The sequence below is a fragment of the Nipponia nippon genome, unplaced genomic scaffold (genome assembly GCF_047370975.1).
Source record: "Nipponia nippon isolate SJK-2023a ecotype South Korea unplaced genomic scaffold, ASM4737097v1 scaffold_5, whole genome shotgun sequence".
NCBI classification, from domain to species: Eukaryota; Metazoa; Chordata; class Aves; order Pelecaniformes; family Threskiornithidae; genus Nipponia; species Nipponia nippon.
In genome coordinates this window covers 51164163-51184384 of record NW_028262369.1, presented here as the reverse complement: position 1 = coordinate 51184384, position 20222 = coordinate 51164163, and the positions used below count along the sequence as shown (strand labels likewise).

Sequence of the window (20222 nt, the reverse complement as noted above, 5' to 3'; positions counted from 1 at the left end):
TGAACAGGAAGGAAATTATTGATGTGCTGAAGTGCACGGGTGCAAGGTGCAACAACGCAAGGGCACCCGCAAGCGCCGGGCTTCAGGCACGCTCCGCATCTCCGCGGCGTGGCTGTGTCTGTGTGCACACACGTGGAAGTCTTGCAGGGCTCACACGTGCAGATATTGCTGGAGAAGGACCTGAACAAGGATTCGCTGCATTATTTAGCTGAACGCTCATCCTAACAAATAAGGGAGTGAAGTATCAGTGCGCAGTAGTGAAGTCTGTGGGCTTAGATTTTTTACGAGAGAAGAAAACCAGGAGGGAATAAAAGTATTTTATGGTTTTGTTTTAAAACTAGTCAGTAAAATCCTTTTCAGTGCTGGGAAGATGGAATCTCATAACACTCAGACGAGCTTCCCAGGCTGATAGGAGTTTAGCTGCAATACTTATAAGATTTAAAGTCAATTGTATGTGTGGGTACTGCAATGTCTGAGGGCTGCGGAGGGTGAGATTCTGGCAGGTTTACGACCCCTGTATTGCCGGGGTACATGCGCACCAGGGGCTGAGCTGCGCCCAGCTGCGTGCGGTGCCCCAGCGGCGGCAGATACCGAGATGCTGGCGAGGTGGGGATGCTCTGCAGGTGCTTTGTGCTTCCCTTGCCCCAAAATAAACTGAAGTAAGAACTTGGAAAGTGTTTTGGATCAAACTGCTGCTCAATTTACCAGCAATGCTAACCCCAAGCACTCCAACCACGCCAGGTGGGCTTCCCAAACCCTGTGTTTTACTTAAAACCACATTGACTGAAAAGAACAACTTTGGGTTTAATTTTCTTCCCCACTGTGGAGCATCTGGCACTCCCATTTCTCAGCTTTTCCCAGGCACCACGAAGGCGGGAATCCCACCTTTTGTGTTCCGTTTGGTCGCCCGTGCACTGCTTTAAAAAATAATGAAATGACGACAGGGAAATGTGACTCGGGGGAAAAAATGAGGCAGGCAATGAAACCACACGAGCTGATAACCCCGTTTGCTGGAGCGATGCTGTTTCATGTTCGCTTTGCTGTGATCTTCTGCAGCACCTGCCTGATTTGGGCCGGAGCCACGGGGGTGATGGAGGAGCGCGATCTGCATCTGGGCAATCTCAGCCCGGCGTTAGCCAAGTGACTCCTTAATCCCAAAGAAACTCTTTTCCACGTCCATCCATGGAAACAGCAAAATGTCAGTTCCTGAATTAACCATAATAATGCTTCCCATGGCCCTGGCAGCGCTTTCCGAGGGGAGAAGCGGCTCTCCCTGCATCCTGGGCTGTCATCACCTCCTCGCATCCTGCCCAGAGCAGCCCAGGAAATTACTTTCTCACTTCTCCTGGCCTCCTCCTCCTCCGTGCTCGCCTGGATGTCTCTAATTCGCATCCCCCTGCCAGCTCTGAAGCCCAGCTAAGGGAAAATGCATCTCTACTACCCTCCGCAGAAATACTCCGCGTGCTCGCTTTTCTCGCTCGATGCTTCTCCATATTTACCAGCCCTCTGATGTGCTGGAGTCGGTAATGCGGATTTCTTTATCGGCAGGGGAATAGGGAGGCTCCCCTCCCGGCCCAGGCTGCGTGCGGGTGTACGCGTGTGCCACGCAGCCCTTCGCCCGCAGCCGGCAGCCGCTTAGATCCTGCGGCACGGGGGGTAAGTGCTGTGACAGGACCCACTTATCTCGCCTTTGCATTTCATAATTCATCCTGCCCTTTTGCTAAAGGCGCAAAGCCGTTTGCATCCAAACGAACGTTTATTTCCTCCCGGCTCAGCTCTGCCGCTGGATCCTGGGGAGAAATCAGCGGGTCGGGCTCCTGGCACCGGCAGCGAGCAGCTGCGAGGGCTGGGCTGGGATAACGGGGAGAGCAAACCGTGGCCAACGGGATGCCCTGACTGATGGCGAGGGTGACGGGGGAGAAGCTGAGTGGTGTTTTCTTCCCAGCTTTAGAGCTTGCTCTACGGGGAGGAAAAGTATTGGTGGTGTCCCTTCCCTAAAAATGGGGAAACTGAGGCACAGAAGGGTGCAACTGACTCACTGTAGCGGACGTCTTGTATTAATCCCACCAAGCTGTGCTGCCTTGCCGTGGCTCTCGTGCCCTGTAGAGACTGAAATCAGAGAGAAACAGGTGAGCACATGTTCTCCTCGCACAGTAATCCTCATGCTCGCAGCGGTCAGCTCGCGGCGCAAGGCATGAGATTCGATTATCTTTATCGTCGCTCGCAGAGGCGAGCGGCTCTCCATTTCCGAAGGCGATGCCAGCTGCAAGCTGTACCTTCTCCAGCTTAAACTCTTGGTTTGGAGCTTCAAAGCTTCTCAGCAGCTGGAAAAAATTACTGGGGGGCAACACCTTTCCACGTGCATGTGTTCGTGCCTCCCCAGGGCCAGCACGTGCTCCGGGCCACGCGGCGACGGGCCGAGCTTCTGGCAGAGCAGGCAGCGCCGTCGCGCAGCCGGCCTTCCGCGGGGAAGCCGACGTACGCTCAAGGTCGGCTCTCTTATACAGGGAGTCATGGGGAGGGGGGTAATCTTGTCTGAAAAATAGCGGGTAGGCTTGGCATCCTCCCCCCGCCCCGGCTCATCCCTCTCGCGGCGGTGCAGTGGTTTTTTCTCCTGGCTGTTTGCAGCGGCCAGAAGGGCGTCGTTACCTGGGACGTGGCGGGATGGACCAAGCCGGAGCCTTCAGGCCCCCGCACAGGGCCGAGGCAGCGCTGGCGGCAGCACCAGGGACGCTGATGGGGTTGGGGGTGCCCGGGGCGCTGCGGGGGTGGGTTTAGGGTCCCCAGGGTTGCCACAGGACCCGGGCTTGGGGATGCTGAGGGTTTGATAGTGCCTGGGGTGCTGCAGGGCTTGGCTTTGGGGGTGCCCTGGGGGTACCCAGGAGTTTGGGGGTGCTCAGGGGGTGCTGCCAGTGTGCGCTCCCCCCCGGGCTGTAGGCTGGGGGGAGGCTGAGTGGGTGCACCCCTGTTTTCCCCACCGTGGGGCAGGCGCCCGGGGGCCGAGGGGGCCGCGGCCGGACGCCCCCAGCCTGGCTCCCCCGCGGAGGAGTTTCGGGGGGGGGGGGGGGGGGGCAGCCCGCGTCTGCACGCCCCTGCAGCAAACTCAGGGGGCGGTGCGGGGCCGCGGGGGGCGGTGCGGGGCCGGGGCCGGGGCCGGGGCCGGGGCCGGGGGCGGTGCGGGGCCGCGGGGGCGGCGCTCGGGGGCGGCAGCTCCGGCCCCCGGGCAAACTCCTCCCCCGCTCGCCTCCACCCGCGCCGGCCGGACCCGCCTCGGCGCTCCCGCTCCTCCGCTCCGGTGATTATTCTTCACCGTATTATTTCTTATTATCGCGGTTATTATTATCGTGACCCTCCTCCTCCTCCTGTCCTCCCCTGCCTGCCCGTGCCCCGCCAGCCGCCGCGGTGCTGCCGGACCCGGCTCCGCTCCTGCCCGCCCCGGGCGCCCAGGTACGGCTCGGGCACCCCGCCGTCCTCTTCCCCTCCCCGGGCTTTGCAGAGGGGTCGGGGCAAGGGAAAGGCTTTCGCTTGAATTTGGGGCTGAGGTGGGAAGAGGAGTCCGGGCGGTGGGGGTTCTGCGGGCAGGACAGGCTGGGGTGCCCGGGTGGGATGCTCCCAGCATCCCGCTCCCAGCATCCCGGGGCTGCGCTGAGCCCCGGCGCCACAGCCTTGGCCGGGTGAAGCTCCAGGGTTGTGGTTCCCCGCAAGGTCCTGACTTATTTTCTCAGGGTTATGCGGTCCAACTTTGCGTTGAGCTGCGTTCTTTAAGCCACCGTTAGCTCTTCTGGCTGCTTGGGTGGGTAGGGCTGAGTTCACCCGTCTCTAAAGCCTACTTTTTCACATCTGGGTGAAGTTTTCAAAGTCCCAAGGCCGGGGCTCAGCCTTTTGCTCCCTCAGTGGGAGCCCAAAGCCTTGCCATTCAGCAAGGACGTGACGGCCCGACAAATCCCCAACCTCGCTACCAAACCTCTCCGCGGAAATGGTGGCTGCCTTTGCTGAAGTGGAGGAAATCAAATCCTTTTGTTTATTCCGAAGGCTCTCTGTTTTATCTCTCACCGTGCTGCGGTAATTAAAGGAGACCTGCGCTCAAGTTATTCTCCTGGCTTTTGTTTTCTCCTAAGGTTATCCTGGAGGATTTTATTCCCTCCAAAAGGGCATGTGAAAACATTTAGTGTTTTCAGCTGGATTTCGTTTGCATGCTATTGATCGCCTCTCCAGCAGAGAGATTTTCTAAAGTGCGGTGGAATATTCCACCCCGACGGAGGCCTGTATTACCGGGGCCTCCCCCAGCCTTGTCCCTCGCTTGTCCGAGCCACAGAGTTTCCCTGTGATGCCGTTTTGGGGCACTGGGTGTACTGGGGCTGCTAGTTGGTGTTTGGTGTCATCCCTGCAGGATCCGATGGGCTCTAACCTGGGTTTTGCCAGGGAAGGGGGAGAAAAGGCTTTTTCTAGGAAGGGCTTTTTCACCTGTTGAAAAGCCAAGAGGGAACAGCGGCAGTAGGCTGCTGTTCCTGATATTGCGGTGAACATCAGATCAGTGAGTCCAATCCCATTCCAGCACCGTCTCCACTGGGATGTGAGATCGTCTCCCGCCTCTTTCCAAAGCGCTGGATTTCAGCCTGACCGCAGGCCTGAGGACAGCCAGCTCCGGAGCCCTGCTTCACCGAGGCAGCCTGGCCCAAAAGATCCTTAACGGGCTGGAAATCAGGTGTGGAGGATTTTCCACTCGGCAAACCCTCCCTTCCGGAGAAACGCTGAGCATCCTCCAGCCATTTTGCATGGGAACGCTTTGGGTGCGCAGACTGACGGGAGGCCGAGGCAGCTCCCTGTCTGCTGGGAAGTGTTAGGACAGGGTGTTTGGAGGAGTTCGGCTCCCAGCTGGAGCAGGATCACCCACCTTAGCCGCGGGTATGAACAGAAGCACAAGAGCTGCTCCCCTTTCCGGGGTCTGTTTTGTGGTGATGCTTCAAACCCGGTAGCCCCCAGGGCAAGCGGCAAACAGAAATAAGGTCAGGCCATGGTGTTCCTGTTGTTCCCTGCCTCGGCTGCCTCCCCCTTCTCCCCCTCCAGCCTCCGTCCCCCATCCCTCCTGGCATCTCTGCCCACCCAGCCTTCCCCGTCGCTGCTTTCCTACCAGGATGAAATATTTATTGAGGCTCCGTTACCCTTGTTTTCTTGAAAGCGCGTTTCACACTTCATTTGCAGGAGACACTAAGAGACTTCACGGTGGGTTTTCCTTCTCGCTGGGCGTGTGTGATGCTGCCTGTGTGACCGTCCTGGCCGGCCCCGCTCCTGCCTGACCGGGCAGCACGGGCTGGGCGAGGTGGAGCACCTTGAGTGATGGATGAGCCTGTATCCCTGCCGTGTTATAAATCAACTAGAAAAAAAAATAGCTGGTCGGAAATCCAGCAAAGAGTTTAGCTCTGCAGAGCCGACCCGTCCGTGCCTGGTTGCATTGTGCCTCCTCACCCCGGCTGGGACGCAGTGGCTAAAAGGAGCGTGAGTGGTCCCATAAAGCAACTGTGGGTGAGATTTTCCCACGGCTTTATGGAAAAGTTACTCCTGGACCTGATCCTGGAGTGACTCTGCTCGGATTTACCCCAAAGAGCGGGGTTGGTGTCGGGCGCTGTGCCCCTGCATCAGCCCACAGCAATGCGCGGCTCCGGCTTTCCCTGGGTCTGTGCAGCTGGCGGGCTGCGGTCCAGGATCCCGCCAGATGGGCCGTCCCGGAGGGATGAATTGCCCTTGGCTTGGAAAGCAGAGCTGCGGCTGGGGACCCGTGCCCATCCCGTGGGGTGGCTGTCCCTGTACAGGCTGTCGTCCCACGGCACCAGGTCAGGATCATTGCGGGTACTGTGAGCATCCAAATTGCGGAGCGGGAAAGGGAGCCCATGGCTTTCTCGTGCCTGCATGGGACAGCTTTCCGGGGCAGAAAGCTGCAGTTTGACAAAGACTGATCTGCGCCAGCGGTGCTGGTGGAGAAGGGCAGGATGGGCTTCGCTGCCCGGACCCGCTGGCAGGGGAGATGTGCTCACGTAACCCATCCCTGGTGGCAGGGTTTTACACCTGCTTGGCTTGGCACTGAAGGCAACAGGAGGAGCAAGGCAGCAAAACCTTTGGAAAAAAATTTCCCTCTGCTAATTGAAGCAATTAGCAGGAGGGCTGAGTGCTACCAAAAGCGACGGGCGCGGATGGGGCCAGATCTCTGCCGGCTTTGGTGGGGCGATGCCGGGGAAAGGCAGCGGTGGCTGGTGAGGCTGTAACCCCCAGTGCCTGGCATGCGTCCCAGGGATGGGGATGGGGATCCCTGGGGTCAGGGTGGCTGTAAGCTCCCATCCCCGTGGGTGACATGGCTGTTGCTGGGTTTGCATCCCACTGGGAAGGACGAGGTGCGTGGGCAGAGCCAGCTGGGGCACCCAAAGAAGCGGAGGAGGCAGAGCCCAGAGCTCTTCATAAGTGCTGTCAGCGGCAAGGGTGTACATGGACTGCAGGTGGTGGGGTTTTGGTTCCCCTCTGAGCTGGCTGGTTTTTAGCGTGACCACCTTGTTGCCCCCGCCCACGGTGCTCCTGAGATGGGAGGAGCAGCTCGTCCCTTCCTTGTGCCGTGTCCAGCTCCCTGGCGGGGCGACCCGTGGTGGCTCCCACACAAATCCCACCCTGCCAAGCTCCCTGCTCCTGCTTTGGGGTCCTTAAAAGCACAGGAGAGTTAAAAGCACACATGTCCTTAAGGCTAGGAGATGGCCACCTCCTGAAATTGCTGCCAGGCTGAGGCTCTGGACATGGGCATCCAAGCTCCAGGGCAGGTCGTGCCTCCTTCCTGGAGCTTGGGGATGAGCAGCCAGCGGTGGCCATTGCATCAGGCAGACAGAGGCAAACGAAGAGAAGAACGGAGACTTTTCTGGGTTGTTTTTTTGGATCCCAACCACAATGCTGTGCTGCTCCAGAGCCGGCACCTGGCCCTGCTGTCTGGCCCCACCAAAAAGAGACAGTCTGTCTGTCTGCCTTGCGCTTTCGGGGAGGCTTTGAGAGCCCTCCTGACTGTAGTACTGCCGCACGTGGGAGGCTCCTCTCTCTGTATTGCTGCCTGAATGCAATTAGGCTTTAATGAGTCATTAAAATAAATCTCTGTTTCTACTCCAAGCGAACATGCCGGGGGGATGCTGACAGTCGGAGCAGCAGGTCTTGCATCATGCGCAGGAAGAGGCTGCGCTGCCCCGCGCCCTCCTCCCCGGGGCTGGGCCACGGCACCCTCCATCTCTCTTTCCCATGGAAAAAAGGACGTTTCCCAAGCACCATGCAGGTTTGCAGCTATTGCGGGAGCAGGATTAAATTATAACCAGCCCTAGGGCTGGGTTTTTTTGGAGGAGCAGTGGTCTGAGGGTTATCTGCTCCCTGATGCTGAAGGGCACCTGCCTGGCTAGAAGTGGGCAGAGGTGTAACAGCCCTGGTGTTCGGCTCCTGGTTTGTTAAAGACGCTGACGGCTGATGGCCATGTGTGTCCTTTGTAAGCCATATCTGGATCTGGTGGGCAGCTGGGGGAGATCTCAGCTGGCCTCATGGCTGGAGGGAGATGAACGTGAGGCGAGCACCAAAATATGAAAGGAAAAGTGTGGTGCATCACTGACAGACATCCAGATAGTTTTCCTAGCTGTAGATGGGATTTAAAGAGAGCTTGTGAGCCAAGAGGAATGTTGGTGGCCCCTCTCCTCATGGGTAGACACAAGGCTCATCTTCCTTCACTCCACCCAACTGGTAAATGGTCCAGTTACCCCTAATGATGTCTTTGCTAATTTAAGCCCTCCGCGGTGGCTGTCTCGCTGGCACGCTTGCAGGCAGGCAGGCGGGAGGGAGGGCAGATGCTGGCAGGACACAGGGGGACGTCCCCTGCATCTCCCTGGGGAGCAGCATCCCTCAAACACACAGGCGCTGTTTCAGCCACCAGCCCCATAGCGTCGTCCAGGCTGCGGAGGACTGCAAGTTAAAACCAGGGGTTGAGCAGGAGAATTTATTTTATATTTTATTTTAGCAAAACAAGTAAATTGGGTGACGTGGAGGCACAACAGATCCGCCCCGGCACAACTCAGACAGCATTGCCTGAGCGTGCTCTGCCGGGGGGGCTGAAGCCGATGGGATTACAGAGGCTCCAGCCTCGGCCAGAGCTTTTCCCCTGGGCTTTGCTTTCGGGAGCAGAGCTTGCTGCTACATGGAAAGGTTTTGCACAAGTCGTGTTTCATACGTCAGGCTGGGAGGAACGGGGATGGGGTGGCGAGGGCAGATCCAGGTGGGAATTGAGCAGGGGATTTTCACGGGAGTGATGGAAACGAGGTGGAAAGGGCGAGATGGGACCGATGTCCAGGGCAAGGCGGGAGATAACAAGGTGGTGCCTGGAAAAGCAGCTGTCCTGGGGGTTGTTTCAAAGAAAGCTGGTGAGAAACTGGCTTAATGAAAAAAAAATCTTTAGTGGGAAACTTGCTGCTGTGCTCAGTGGGATCTTGTTGGGGATGCTCTGCGGGGATGCTCCGGACTGTTGCACGATGCCTTTGCTGGGATTGATCCTCCTTGTCGTGCCCGGGGTGAAGATGCATTTGGTGTCCCTGCGTTCCCCGGTGGGAATAGCCCCGCTGGAGAGCAGAGCGTGCGCCTTCCTGTGGTAGAGCAGGCAGACTATCAAACTGGGGAGAAGATCGTACCTCTACTGGGTGTGTTTGCAGCCCGCAGCGAATGGAGTGATCTGGCCAAGGTCTCCATCCCCTTGCCCTGATGGGAAGAGCCTGCTGGTGTGAAAATAAATGGGTGCTGAGGAGGTGAAGGCTTCATCTTGGAGCAATGAGGGTGCTGGAGAAATACCCTCCCAGGGCTGGGAATGAACAGCAGAGCATCCTTGAAGGGAGGCTGGCTCTGCCATGCTGCCGGGAGGGTCTCCAGGCTGCCGGATCAGCAGGGTCCTGATCCATCACCTGGACCTTCCTCTGCCCTGAGGCCTCGGTGTGGAATGGGTAGAGGCTGAGAGCTTTTAAAGAGGTCCCTGCTGCCCCGTTTTCCTTTGCTGGTGCCTTCTCGCCTTTTCCGGGGCAAGTGCTAGGAATGTGGGCTGATGCAGGGGAAATAGGAGTGCTGTGTTGGTGCTTTACCACAGGGTTAAATCAGTCGTGGGATGCCTACACTGGTGCAGCGAGCTTGTGCGAACACCAAGGGTGACATCGGGGTGGAAGCAAATAACCCTTCCCGCTCATTCCCGTGCTCCTTCGCGCCCACCCAGGAGCTGGGGTCCGGCTGGTGGCTTCCACCCTTGAAGTGGTTTGATTTTTTTTGTTAATTGCAATTAATATCTTGCCTTTTCCACAAACACATTTTAATATATCCCACAGTAAATTAATTAATTTTTATCTTTTATCTGTTTGCTCTAAGCTATAAAATAAGCTAAGATTGAAAGCTCAATGCAGGATGCATCTGTTGTACTTTGTTTACTTTCCAAACACACAAAAAAATAAGCATTAAAGCTATGAAGTGCAAAATACTAGACTGCAGACTTACCTCAATTACTAAAGTTGTATATAGGAAACAGATCTGCCTAAGGAATACAAGCTCCTCTTTTATAAAGTGTCCTTATTATCTGGAAAGGGTAGGGTATTTTATTTTCAATATAAAAATAGAAATTTTTCTCTGCTTGCGCTGTCCGCTGTAAACACCTGGGTGCTGTTGCGGCAGGGAGATTTAGGGGCACCATGGGGTGCAAATCAGACCCAAGTCCTTGCTCTTCGGGGCTGTGTCCTCCAGGGATCCATGGTACAGCAGGATCCAGCCTGGGCCCTGGCTCTCCGCTGGCTGTGGCCATAGGCACGGTCCCGAGCCTTTAGCACTCGTGTGCAGCAAAATGCTCTGGCTTTTCGGCAAGGGTTGGTCTCACCTGGAGCACACCCACCATCCTGGCTCTCCATGGCCTCACTCTGCTCCCGGTGCAGATGCCGCTGCCGCTCATCGCAGGGGATATTTGGGTGCTGGGAGGGCGGGTGCCCGCGGCAGTGATGCTGGGGATGGTGCCCGCAGGGATCTGATGTGGGGGATAATCTCAAAAGCCCTTCTCTGCGTGACTTGGCTTGATGCTGCCAGTTTTGTCCCTGGTCATTTTGGACCATGGCAAAGCGGCTCTCCGGCACGTGTGCCTGGGCTCGGCCGCGGCTTTTTGCAGGAGCAGCGTCAGGAGGGACCCCGGGTGCAGCGGCAGGAGATGAGCCATGCGGGTCACGCCATGAGCATTTCCATCCCGCATCCCACCGTGGGCTGCCCACTTCTGATGCCTTCCCCGTGTCTGGGGCTGCACCCACCCGCCGTGGCTCCCAGGCTGGGCTGGTCGGGAGCCAGCTGAGCAAACGCAGTGGGTAGGAGACATGTGGGGGGATGAGGAGAGAGGTGTCATTTTCCTGCCCTGGGTTTTAAGCTGTCCTGCGATGGTGTAGCCCTGGCCATGCCATGGGCTTTGCAGTGTCCCATTGATGTGTGTGCTCAGGGGGGACAGGATGGGTGACGGTCCCTTCTGTGTCCCTCTGTCCCTACGCATGGCTCGAGTTAATCCACGCAGGCAGGCAAGACAGGATCTGAGCAGTCGCTTAAGGGGATAAAGGGCAGATGAGATGCCCAAGTAACAAGATACTGGTGTAATCCGCACCTGAGACATCCCAGGCTGCAAAGCCACCCTTCTTCCAAAAGTCTGTGAAGTACTGGGAGGTCTCTCTGGGACTGTGGATGTGCCAGCCGATCCCACGGATGTGCTGAGGCTTCGTATGCCTGGTGCTGCCGGAGATCAGAGAGGGATGCTCGGTCCTACATGGCTGTAAAGGCAATTGCCACTGGTGGAGGAGGTCTCCTGGGCTCCCGCGGGGCAGGATGAGGCCCGGTGTGCGAGGGGGCAAACCTGGGTTGGCAAGAAGGTGGTTTTCAGCAGAGCTGGACAGCCAGGAGAGGGGATCTCCTGGGCTCGGGGGGTCAGGAGCGTGGCATTAGCAGCAGGAATGCAGCCCTTTGTACCCACCCAGGAGCTGGGGTCTGGCTGGCAGCTTCCACCCTTGAAGTGGTTTGATTTTTTTGTTAATTGCAATTAATATCTTGCCTTTTCGACAGAGCTTTTGCAAGGAAAGAGCTGGTTTCAAAACCTTGTTGGTATTTTTTCTTTCCCATCCCTTGGCTGGGGAGGAGCGGGGCTGGGAGGAGGCAGTGGGGAGCCCCAGGGAGCTGGTGTGGGTGGTGGAGGGGAAGCAAGGGCAGGCTTGCGGCAGCGCACGGGATTTTCGGTTTTGATGACTGACTGCAAATCATCGGAGCCTCAGCTGGAGGACGGTGTCACCTCTGCGACCTGGCTGTCCTTGCGGTGGCCGGGAAGAAGGAGCCGGGTGTTGGCTGCGGTTTCCCTTGCAAAACAGCTGGGCCAAACCCCGCGCGGCTCGAGGCAGGAAAGGGGTCAGGCATGAAAAAGCCTCATGTAGGTAATGGGTCGCACAAAACGCCCTTTCTGCAGGGAAAAGCCTTTTTTTGGTGTTCTCTGCAGCAGGCTGAAATCAAAGTTTTCCAAACTGCCGCTGTGATTTCTGTCCGCAGGCTCGTCCAAACTCAAATGTAACTTGGGCAGAACCAGCCACAGAGCCCAGCGCCGCTCCTGGGGGTGTTATTGCTGCAGGAGGGAGCGCGACTGCTCCGGTTGCCCAGTGCCACGAGCGATTTTTATGCCTTAGAGATGCTTTTTTCTCAATATATTTATTAACAGCATATCAAAAGTCAGAAGGGGCTGGCCCCATCCTGGCCCCCTAAAAAATGATGCCACTTAAGCACACTTATGTGCAAGGGTAAATCAAAACAGCAATTTGTGACTCCTCCAAAAATCAGTGTTCGCAGGGCCTAGGGTGGGCAGCAGGTTCAGCTCCCTGGCAACCCCTGTGGATCCCTCAATTAAGAGTTTAAAGGCTTCAAAGTGACCCAGTGGTTTGGGATCTGGGCAAGAAGCCCAGGGATGAGTGCTGGGGCTGGAGAGGGCTGCTGGAGGGCTGTCGGCTGGCTGCAGCCCCCTGCATCCTCTTGCATCCCATGTTGCCATCACTCTTTGGCTGAAATTTCATTTGGGCTTGGCTCATTTGGGAGGGGGGTATCTCCTCGTTTCTGCTCCCCCATGACTCTGCTTGTCCCCTTATGCCTTGCAGCACGGAGCATCTGACATGCAACAAATTTGCAGGGCATCAGCCCTCCCCATGCACCCGTCCTGCCCCACAGCTGGGGGACGCTGCGCTGCTCGTGTCCTCCCCCCTTACCGAGGTTTGCAGCTGTGGGTTAATCCACCCAAATCCTGCTGGGCTGAGCCCATGTGGGGCAGGCCGCAGCCGCCCAGGAGCTGCCCTGTTGTTTGCTGCCATAGTCTGTTTTGAAAAGGCAGCCCCTGATGCTGTTGTTTTCCAATTAGGCCCTGGGAGATGATTCTGGTAAGGCAGCGGCCGGGCTAATTTACCAGGCAGACATTTCATTGAATTAGCCCGTGAGCTGCAGAGCAAAACTGGGAGAGCAGAGCCCGGCCTGGGGCAGGACTCGCCGGCAAGGTTCGGCATGATGCTCGCGGCAAATAGCTGTGCTCTGCCCAAGCCTAAAACCTGCTCCCGTGTCCCGTGTTAGCGTTCAGCCCTTGTTGGATGGGGGGAGCTTGGGGCTGGTGGGACATGCTGGGAGAGGAAGGATGGGAGTTGCTCAGCTGGGCTGAGAGTGCTGGCAGCTGGCAAAAACCTCGCCATCGACTTGCAAACCATGCAAATCTGCTATGGACGTCACTGAAGGAGAATAAATACAGAAGCCTGCGGTGCCGCTTGTTCCCAGAGTCACTTTTCAGGCCATAACTTTGTGCTGCGAGGTGACATCAATTAAAGAAAATGTGTCTCTGCAGCAGGTGGTTTTGCACGCCGGCCCGGAGGAGTTCGATACGGCCGGGGACCCTTCCTCTGCCTGCTCCCGTCCCCATCGGGGACAGCATGACACTGCTGCCTAGCATCTCAAATCGCTTCCTGAAAGCCACCGAGGGGCAGGGAGGGTAATGCAGCCCTGCTCATATAAATCCTGATTTTATTCAGCAATGGTTTGTGTGCCAGGGGGTCCCCATGCCCGCCTTTGGGTCGTAGCCCCCTCTCCTGAGCCACCCAGGACCAGGTGAGCAGCGAGCGCCAAGGCATCTGCTCAGTGTGGGATATTTAAATATTGTAACAACTCTTGACTCCCTTTTTAAGCCAGAAGGAGAAATGGGACTGTGCCCCAGGGAGTTCGGCTTGTGCATCCCCCTACAATGCCTCTGCATCCCATCCCACTGCGGGAGCAGGAGCCGCAGGGCTCAGCTCGGCTCACAGTGCAGCCTGAGGCTTTTAGGAGACACCCCAAAAATGTATGGCTTTTTGTTGGGATGGGGTGGTGGGACTGTGCAGTGCCTGAGCCTGGGGGAAGCTGAGCCCAAAATGCCCCTTTCCTGGCAGGCTGGGATGTGCTTGTGGGGAGTGGATGGAAAATGGAGATGGGCTGATTCCCAGCAGCAGAGATGCAGCTGCTGGGGCTGTTGTATGGCCTCTGCAAGGCTGGAAAAGGCTGTTGTTGTTGTTGTTGTCCTGCCCCTTTCTGGGCTTATTTACCTTATAATTCCCAAGACCTCAGTTACTTCTGAGATTGGGGCTCATGCTCCTTCTCCGAGAGGCATTACATCACCTTCTGCATCCCTGCGGAAGAGAGCTGTGGGTTAGAGAAGGCCGTTTTACAGGCAGAAACTATTTTATAGGCACGAACTGGGTAGGATTTGGGGGGAGGAGGGTAGGAAACTTCCTCCTCTCTGAAAGCATCACCTCCAAAGAGATGAGGAAAGGCAGCACTTCTCTTCTGGTTCATTTTAATTTTTGTCTTTTTTTCTTTTTAACATTCTCTACTCTAATAAGCAGCAGCCTGGCTCCTGAGCAGGGTTGGTGAAACACTGATCCTGGCAGCCCCAGAAACGGGAATGCCGGAGATGGGGCACGTGGAAGCCCAGCCTGTCCTCAAGGCAGCGCCACTTGGTCATGGAGGTGACCAAAGGGTCCCCAGGGCTGGTCCCTCCCTGCCTGGGGTCATTCTCCGAGGCAGCCTGCTCGCTCCAAACCTCAGGCTAATTGGATGCTGCTCTCCGAGCTCTAAATCAAATCACAGCTCCCATGAAATGAAGTTTTCTGGATGTGAATGGCCGCCTGCATCATCCATCACCGTCCGGCTTGCGGCGCGTCCCTCTCGGGGCTCATCGAAGGTCAACGTTTGGCTTTTCGAGCCACCCACTGTCAGCTTTTCCCTGTTAAGGATGGCACCTGGGGAGGCGATAACTCCATCGAAGGCTCCCCGGTGCGTTCCCCCACCATCCCCGGTGCCCCTCGCTCTTGGCAGTGTGTCAAGGTGCAGTTTGGTAACAGGGCGCAGGAGCTGAGCGTGTCGGGGTCTATTATTAGCTCTGCGTCGGGTCCCCTGATGGATGGAGATATTAGCTGGGTTATGGACCTATTGATTTCTCAGGTTTTTTTTTTCCTTTGTTTCATGTGCGAGAGCAGCTTGAGGAGGAAATCCAATGCGTGCCCGCCTTTTGGCTTCGTACGGGAACTTTCCAAGAGCTGAAAATCAATTTGCGGCAGGCAGGATCCTGCAAATCACCACAGAGGAGTGAGGAGGGTGGGTGATTTTGGCAGGGGCGGGGGGGATTCCCACGGTGCCCGCCAGCACATGCAGCAGTGAGGGGCTGGGGCAGAGCTGGGCAGGTCTGGAAGCTGCCACCTCCCTCCGTCAATTAGGGCCACGTGGCGAGCAGGTAATTAGATCTCCTCGGCTGCAACCGGCTGGCACTTGGGCCCTATCAATTAGCCTTGCTCTGGACGAGGCACAGAGGGACACGAAGGCCGGTAATGAAATGCGGTTGCGCCAGGCATCGCCGGAGGGTGGGGGCGATGGGTGCACCCACTTCTTGGGTGCAAGTCTCACTTTTGGTGAAATTGCAGGTTTCGGGCGTGGGATCGTCCTTTCCTGGCGGTTTGGGTTTGCCTACCTTTGTAGCGCCCACCTTTCCTGCCCGTCTCCCTAAAAAAGCAATTTATTTAGCCCTGCCTCAGGGACAGAGGTGGCATCAGCAGTCATGGGGACACTGGGCAGCCCCCTTGGGCAGCGGGGATGAGCTGACGGTGGTGGGTTTTTCTCCTTGTCCTCCCTTCCAGGGCCGTCAGCATCTCCCCGTGGCCATGCAGCACTGTCTGTCCCAGCCAGCTGCCCCGGGGCCGGTGTGACCGCGACGCCCTGCCTATCCTTTTCCAGGTAGGTGCCCGTGGGGTGGCGGAGGGACGCTGGGGCTCGCCTGCCCCAGAGGGGATGGAGGGGAGAGCCTTTTTCCCAGCAGCACATAAAACATTGTCCACTTGTGAGATGATGCATCCGCCTCCTCCATAATTAATTTTAAAGAGGAAAAGGCCAAGTGCTGACTAAGCCAGGCCTTCGCCCCATGAAGCTGTGTGATTCACGAGCCGCTGATAGCACAGCCTTGTCCTGCAGAGTATTTCTCCGAGCTTGGGAAATGCCTCCTTTCCCCGCTCCAAATTAAAGATAATTTTTAATAGTAGTAGTAGTAGTATTAGTATTTTATTTTCATCATCATCATCATCATCATCATTTGCAGGACTCAAAATGCTTTTTGCACCACGGGGGCTCCCAGGGGCACAGGCACGTGCTGAGCCCCGTCCCTGTGGGATGCGGGACGTGAAGGAGGGCTTCCTGCAGGTCCCAAATCAAGGCAAATTCTCAGGAAGCAGGGAAACGCACGGGAGGGGTGCTGGCAGGCCATGGCTAACCTCTCCCTCTGCTCCTTTCAGGTCCAACGCCTCCGTCACTGAACGTAAGTAGCCCCCAGGTCCTGTGGCACAGGGACAGCGGTGGGGGCTGCTTGGGTCATTCCAAGACCATGTTAGACCCGGCAGGCTGCCGGGGTGCGTTTTTTTTGGGCTCAGATTGCCTGAGTTGCGGAGTTCAAAGGCTCCCCTTTGGCTTTTCCCAGTGGAAACCCAGGTTTGCTTCTGCGTTTTGAAGCAGCAGCTGTATTTTCTGCCAGGAGGGTGGGAATTTTGGCTCAGCAAGGGGGGAGGCTCTGCGGGTGGATGGCAGGGTGTTTCCCAAAGACCCCACGCCAGAGGCAGCGATAGCAGCAAGGGGACATGGTGCTGCATCTTAGGTGTCCTCTCGCTAAGAGGAGGAGAATGATGCTGGGCAATAGTTTTGCGGTTGGGGAGGGAGGAACAGGGATGTGATATTTTGGGGCGCCTCACGGGTGTCACATCTGTGATGTGATGACGAAGCCGTGGTGGGTGACTTTCATGTCTCGGGGTGACACATGTCCCTGTGGCCCTGCCTTTCAGAGTTTGATGGAGAATCGGTCGGATGACAGCGGGAACTGTTGTTATCACCGGGGGAATTCTAGCAACGGTGATCCTACTGTGCATCATTGCTGTGCTCTGTTACTGTAGGCTACAGGTGAGCAGCGTGGCCGTTCCCCATCTCGCCACAAACCCCAGCAGCGTTGCTGCTCCTTGGGCTGAACTGCTGCTGCAGGAGGGGTCTCGGTGGGGGTTTTCTTGCCCGTGATGGGCAGGGAGGTGAAACCCCCTTTTCCCCCAGGTGCTGCAGAGTTATGTTCTTTCCTCCTCTCTTTTGAGGACCTACAGCACTTGCTAATTTAGGCGTAGGCTTGGCTGGGTTTGCAATACCAGATGGAGACTTTTTTTTGGTTCCCCTCCCCGCCCCCCCCCCTAAATTAAACGAGGAGGCTTTCAACAACAGCTAGCTACAACCTCCTGCTCTTTAAAAGTTAATGTGAAGTCTGTGCCATGCAGCAGCGCCCGTGTGATGAAAAGCACAGCGGCTACTTGGAGGAGTTTCCAACTGGCATGGTAAAATACCTTCCCCTCGCAAACCTCACTGGGAGGGGAGAGGACGAGTTCCCCAGCAGGTGCCTCCTGCTGCACGCTCAGGCCACGTCTTGTCCCGCTCCTGCTGCCTTGCAGGACCCAGGTACCAACAGAGCAGAGCAGCGAGAGGCCGGCGGAGGGTTTCTCTGGTAGGGGGATGAGGGGAGTGGGGATGCGGCAGGGCTCACTGTAAAGCCAAATGTGCCCGCTTGGCTGCTTGCTCCCCCTAATGTAACCCCTTCCCTTTTGCGCAGTACTACTGCTGCAAGAAAGATGACTCCGATGAGGAAGAGGAGGAGGAGGAGGAGGAAGAGGAAGAGCCCGACCTTCCCACCCACTCGCACCTCGGCACGTGCAACGCCTGCAACTCCCGCATGGTGGACGGCCAGGGCAGCCCCGTGCCCCCCGCCAGCGAGCTCAACCAGCACGGGGCTCACAACTACTGCCCAACCTGCTCCCCTTACGGCTCCCCCTTTTACATCCGGACTGCCGACATGGTGCGCAACGGGGGCGAGAGGGTCACCTACGCCCCCGCCTGCTACAAGGAGATGGGGCCGCCCATCAGCATGGCCGCCCTGCAAAGCTACACGGTGAGCCGCCACGGCCTCTTCCGCGAGAGCTTCCCGAACCCGCGGGCTATCAGCACGGAGGTGTAGTCACCATCGCCACTAGCACAGGGTGTCCCCAGCCGGCGCCCGCTCGAGGGAAGGGGCTTTTCACTTGTCTTGGGGGGGGTTCGCGCAGAGAGGACCCCATAAGCCCAGCCCGAGACCAGCACAGTTCTCCTGCTGAACCACCCGGCACGGCTAAGCTTTACGGGCGAGAAGACAAGAGAGACCTCAAAGGGCGACGTTAAACCGGCCACCTCCGAACCCATCGTAAGTGTCATTATTATTCTACTCTGTCTCCTGAAGGGACTTGTCTAACGAGGGCTATGTACAGTACAACCTAATTTAATTACCCCAGGCTCCCCCGACTCCCTGAGCCCAGAGCGAGGCCTCTGGTGTCCCCACACGGCCACCCGAGGCGATGCCCACCGCCTCCGGCACACGGAGCGATGCGTGACCACCCGCGAGCTGCCGCCTCCGGCAAATCCCGCCACTGAGCTGGGAATGGCAGCGCTCCTCGGCAACGGGAAAGCAAAGAAGGGAAGATCCGGATTGTCCTGCTCCCCTCGTACTGCGTTAGTTGCCGCTAGCAGTTAGCTTTTGTGTTCGAGTGTAAGATAGGACGCCGTCCCCCACCCGCTTCCGTCTTTGCACGTGCTGAAGAAGTTCAAGATATGAATTTAGATCACCGCCGGGGGAGGCAAAGTTGCTCGCAAAACCGCTCACCCACGCAAAGGGGCAGAGGCTGATCCTTCTGTGGCTGAAGCCCCCACCTCTTCTACTCTTCACAAGCTTTCTTAGGAGTGATTTTAACTTGGACCCATAAAAATGGCAAGATTTTACTTACGGGAAGAATTGCATCCCTAAATAACTGCAGTTTTGGTCACCTTCAGCTTTCAAAGCCCTACCCAGCCCACCACCCTGACAGCTCCGGACAGCCAGACAAAGGTAGGCTTTAGGATAGCTTTTGCTTTCAACAGCAACAGCAGAGACCACTGGGTCACGTCTCCTCCTTTGCGGGGCCCACGACCTCCCATGGGAGAGTGATGTTCAGGTGATTGGACCGCCCCCCACTTTTGCTTTTGGAAGAGGAGGGTGCAAGACCTGAACCTGGGTTCACCAGCTCTGCGGCTGGTAATTACAGCCAGTGATTCTGCCTTTCTGCAAAAATGAATGTGGGAAAGTTCCTTCTTCCTCCATAAATCAAATTAGGTGAAAAAATTACTAAAAGGACATCTCCGTCATTCACGGGCACTTCCATAGCAACCACTGCAGGCCCGCTCGGCTGAGCGCTTCCCATTCATGGCAGGGAGGAGGGACCCGGACAGCAACGATTCCTCGCAGCCACGCGGATGCTGTTGGAGGCAATGGCAGGAAACGCTTGCCATGCCTTTGCAATATAGGGTACAACTGCTCTGAAATGTGAGTGGTTTTGTTTTCTTTTTCCCACCACCGCAATTTAGAAATAATCCTACTGCTCACAGGATTTGGACTTAATCTCCCCGTTCATGCACAGAAAAAGTAGGTCTCAGCATGGAGATGCACGCTACGTGATGTCTACATTATCAGGTGAAAGGCTAATTTACACTTTGGACCTGCTCATGCCTTGGCACCTCTGCTCAAACTACCCGAAGAAAAGGAGCCAGATGAATGCCAACTGTGGTGACGGTCCTTGTAACCCAACGCCTTGCCCCAGCCCGCCTTTTACACAGCCTTTTGGGCAGACGTTGTGCACCATCTCCCCACCTCTGGCCCAGAAAGACATTGCATTTCCATGATCCTCAGACTCAGGCTAGCTGCATCTCTTTTTAGAGAGTCTCCTTCCATTCTCCAAATAGCGATAGCAGGTCTTTAAATGTCCTCTCACATTAAGGGCAGGCAGGAGGGAAGACAAAAGTCAGCAGCAGCAAAGCGCTCTGGATCCCACTGGCCAATATCCCGTAGCTCCTACTGCTTCCCATCCAGCCAGTACTCCTCCCTGAAAATATGGTCTGTAATTGGAAAAAAATCTTGGCTAACTCACTCAATAAATCCTTTCGCACTAGAGCATCTGCTCAGCTAGGTCTCCATCCTGCTGGGAGCCATGAGAACTTAGTATGTCCCAGCGTGACCTGCGGGCTGCCGCCCACACGGCTCTGCCAGATAGCCCTGCGATGCCATCCCCTCGAAGGGCGCAGAGCCAGCTCGCGGGCACGGTGGCTCCCAGCATCCAACTCTACCTCTTGGCACGCAGCAAGGCTTCGCGCCCCAACGGCAGCACGTGCCGGGCCGTGACCTCCGGAGGGTGGGAGTACCACAGGGGTCTTGTGCTTCTGTGGGTCACCCTTCTGGTGAAAGGAAGGCAACTGCATCGTCATCTTCATCACATGCAAATTAAGCGTGACCTGCCGCCTGCTAACGAGGTGCTAAGGCTGGCGAGGCAGTTGCAGAGTAGCTGGTTGGCCAAGCTGAAGGTTCTCCTCACGGCTAACACAACGCCCTGGGCCTGGCATGGCCACACAGAAATGGGTAAGTCTGAAAGGGCTGGAAGCGCAGGAGATGCAACTGTGGGTTTTAAGGTTTTTGGGGATGGTGGAGGAACAGGACAGGGCAGGGATCCCAGATTTTTTCCACTTCAGATTTCTCCTATTATTATTCTCTGTCTTTG

At 56.7% G+C, this 20222-nt stretch overlaps 1 protein-coding gene across 2 annotated transcripts; it reads left to right on the top strand.

Moving 5' to 3' along the window:
* The first annotated feature begins 2431 nt into the window (after window positions 1-2431).
* Window positions 2432-20171, top strand: LOC104011341 (protein FAM163A). Of its 2 annotated transcripts, none has more exons than XM_087732384.1 (5): window positions 2432-2489; window positions 15231-15327; window positions 15879-15901; window positions 16419-16533; window positions 17222-20171. In XM_087732384.1, the coding sequence occupies exons 4-5, from the start codon at window positions 16441-16443 to the stop codon at window positions 17621-17623; spliced, it is 495 nt and encodes a 164-aa protein (XP_087588510.1). In that variant the 5' UTR covers window positions 2432-2489; window positions 15231-15327; window positions 15879-15901; window positions 16419-16440; the 3' UTR covers window positions 17624-20171. The 2 variants fall into 2 exon arrangements, with proteins under 2 accessions (XP_087588510.1, XP_009461852.1); XM_009463577.2 differs by lacking the exon at window positions 2432-2489 and adding an exon at window positions 3379-3447.
* The last annotated feature ends 51 nt before the right edge of the window (window positions 20172-20222 follow it).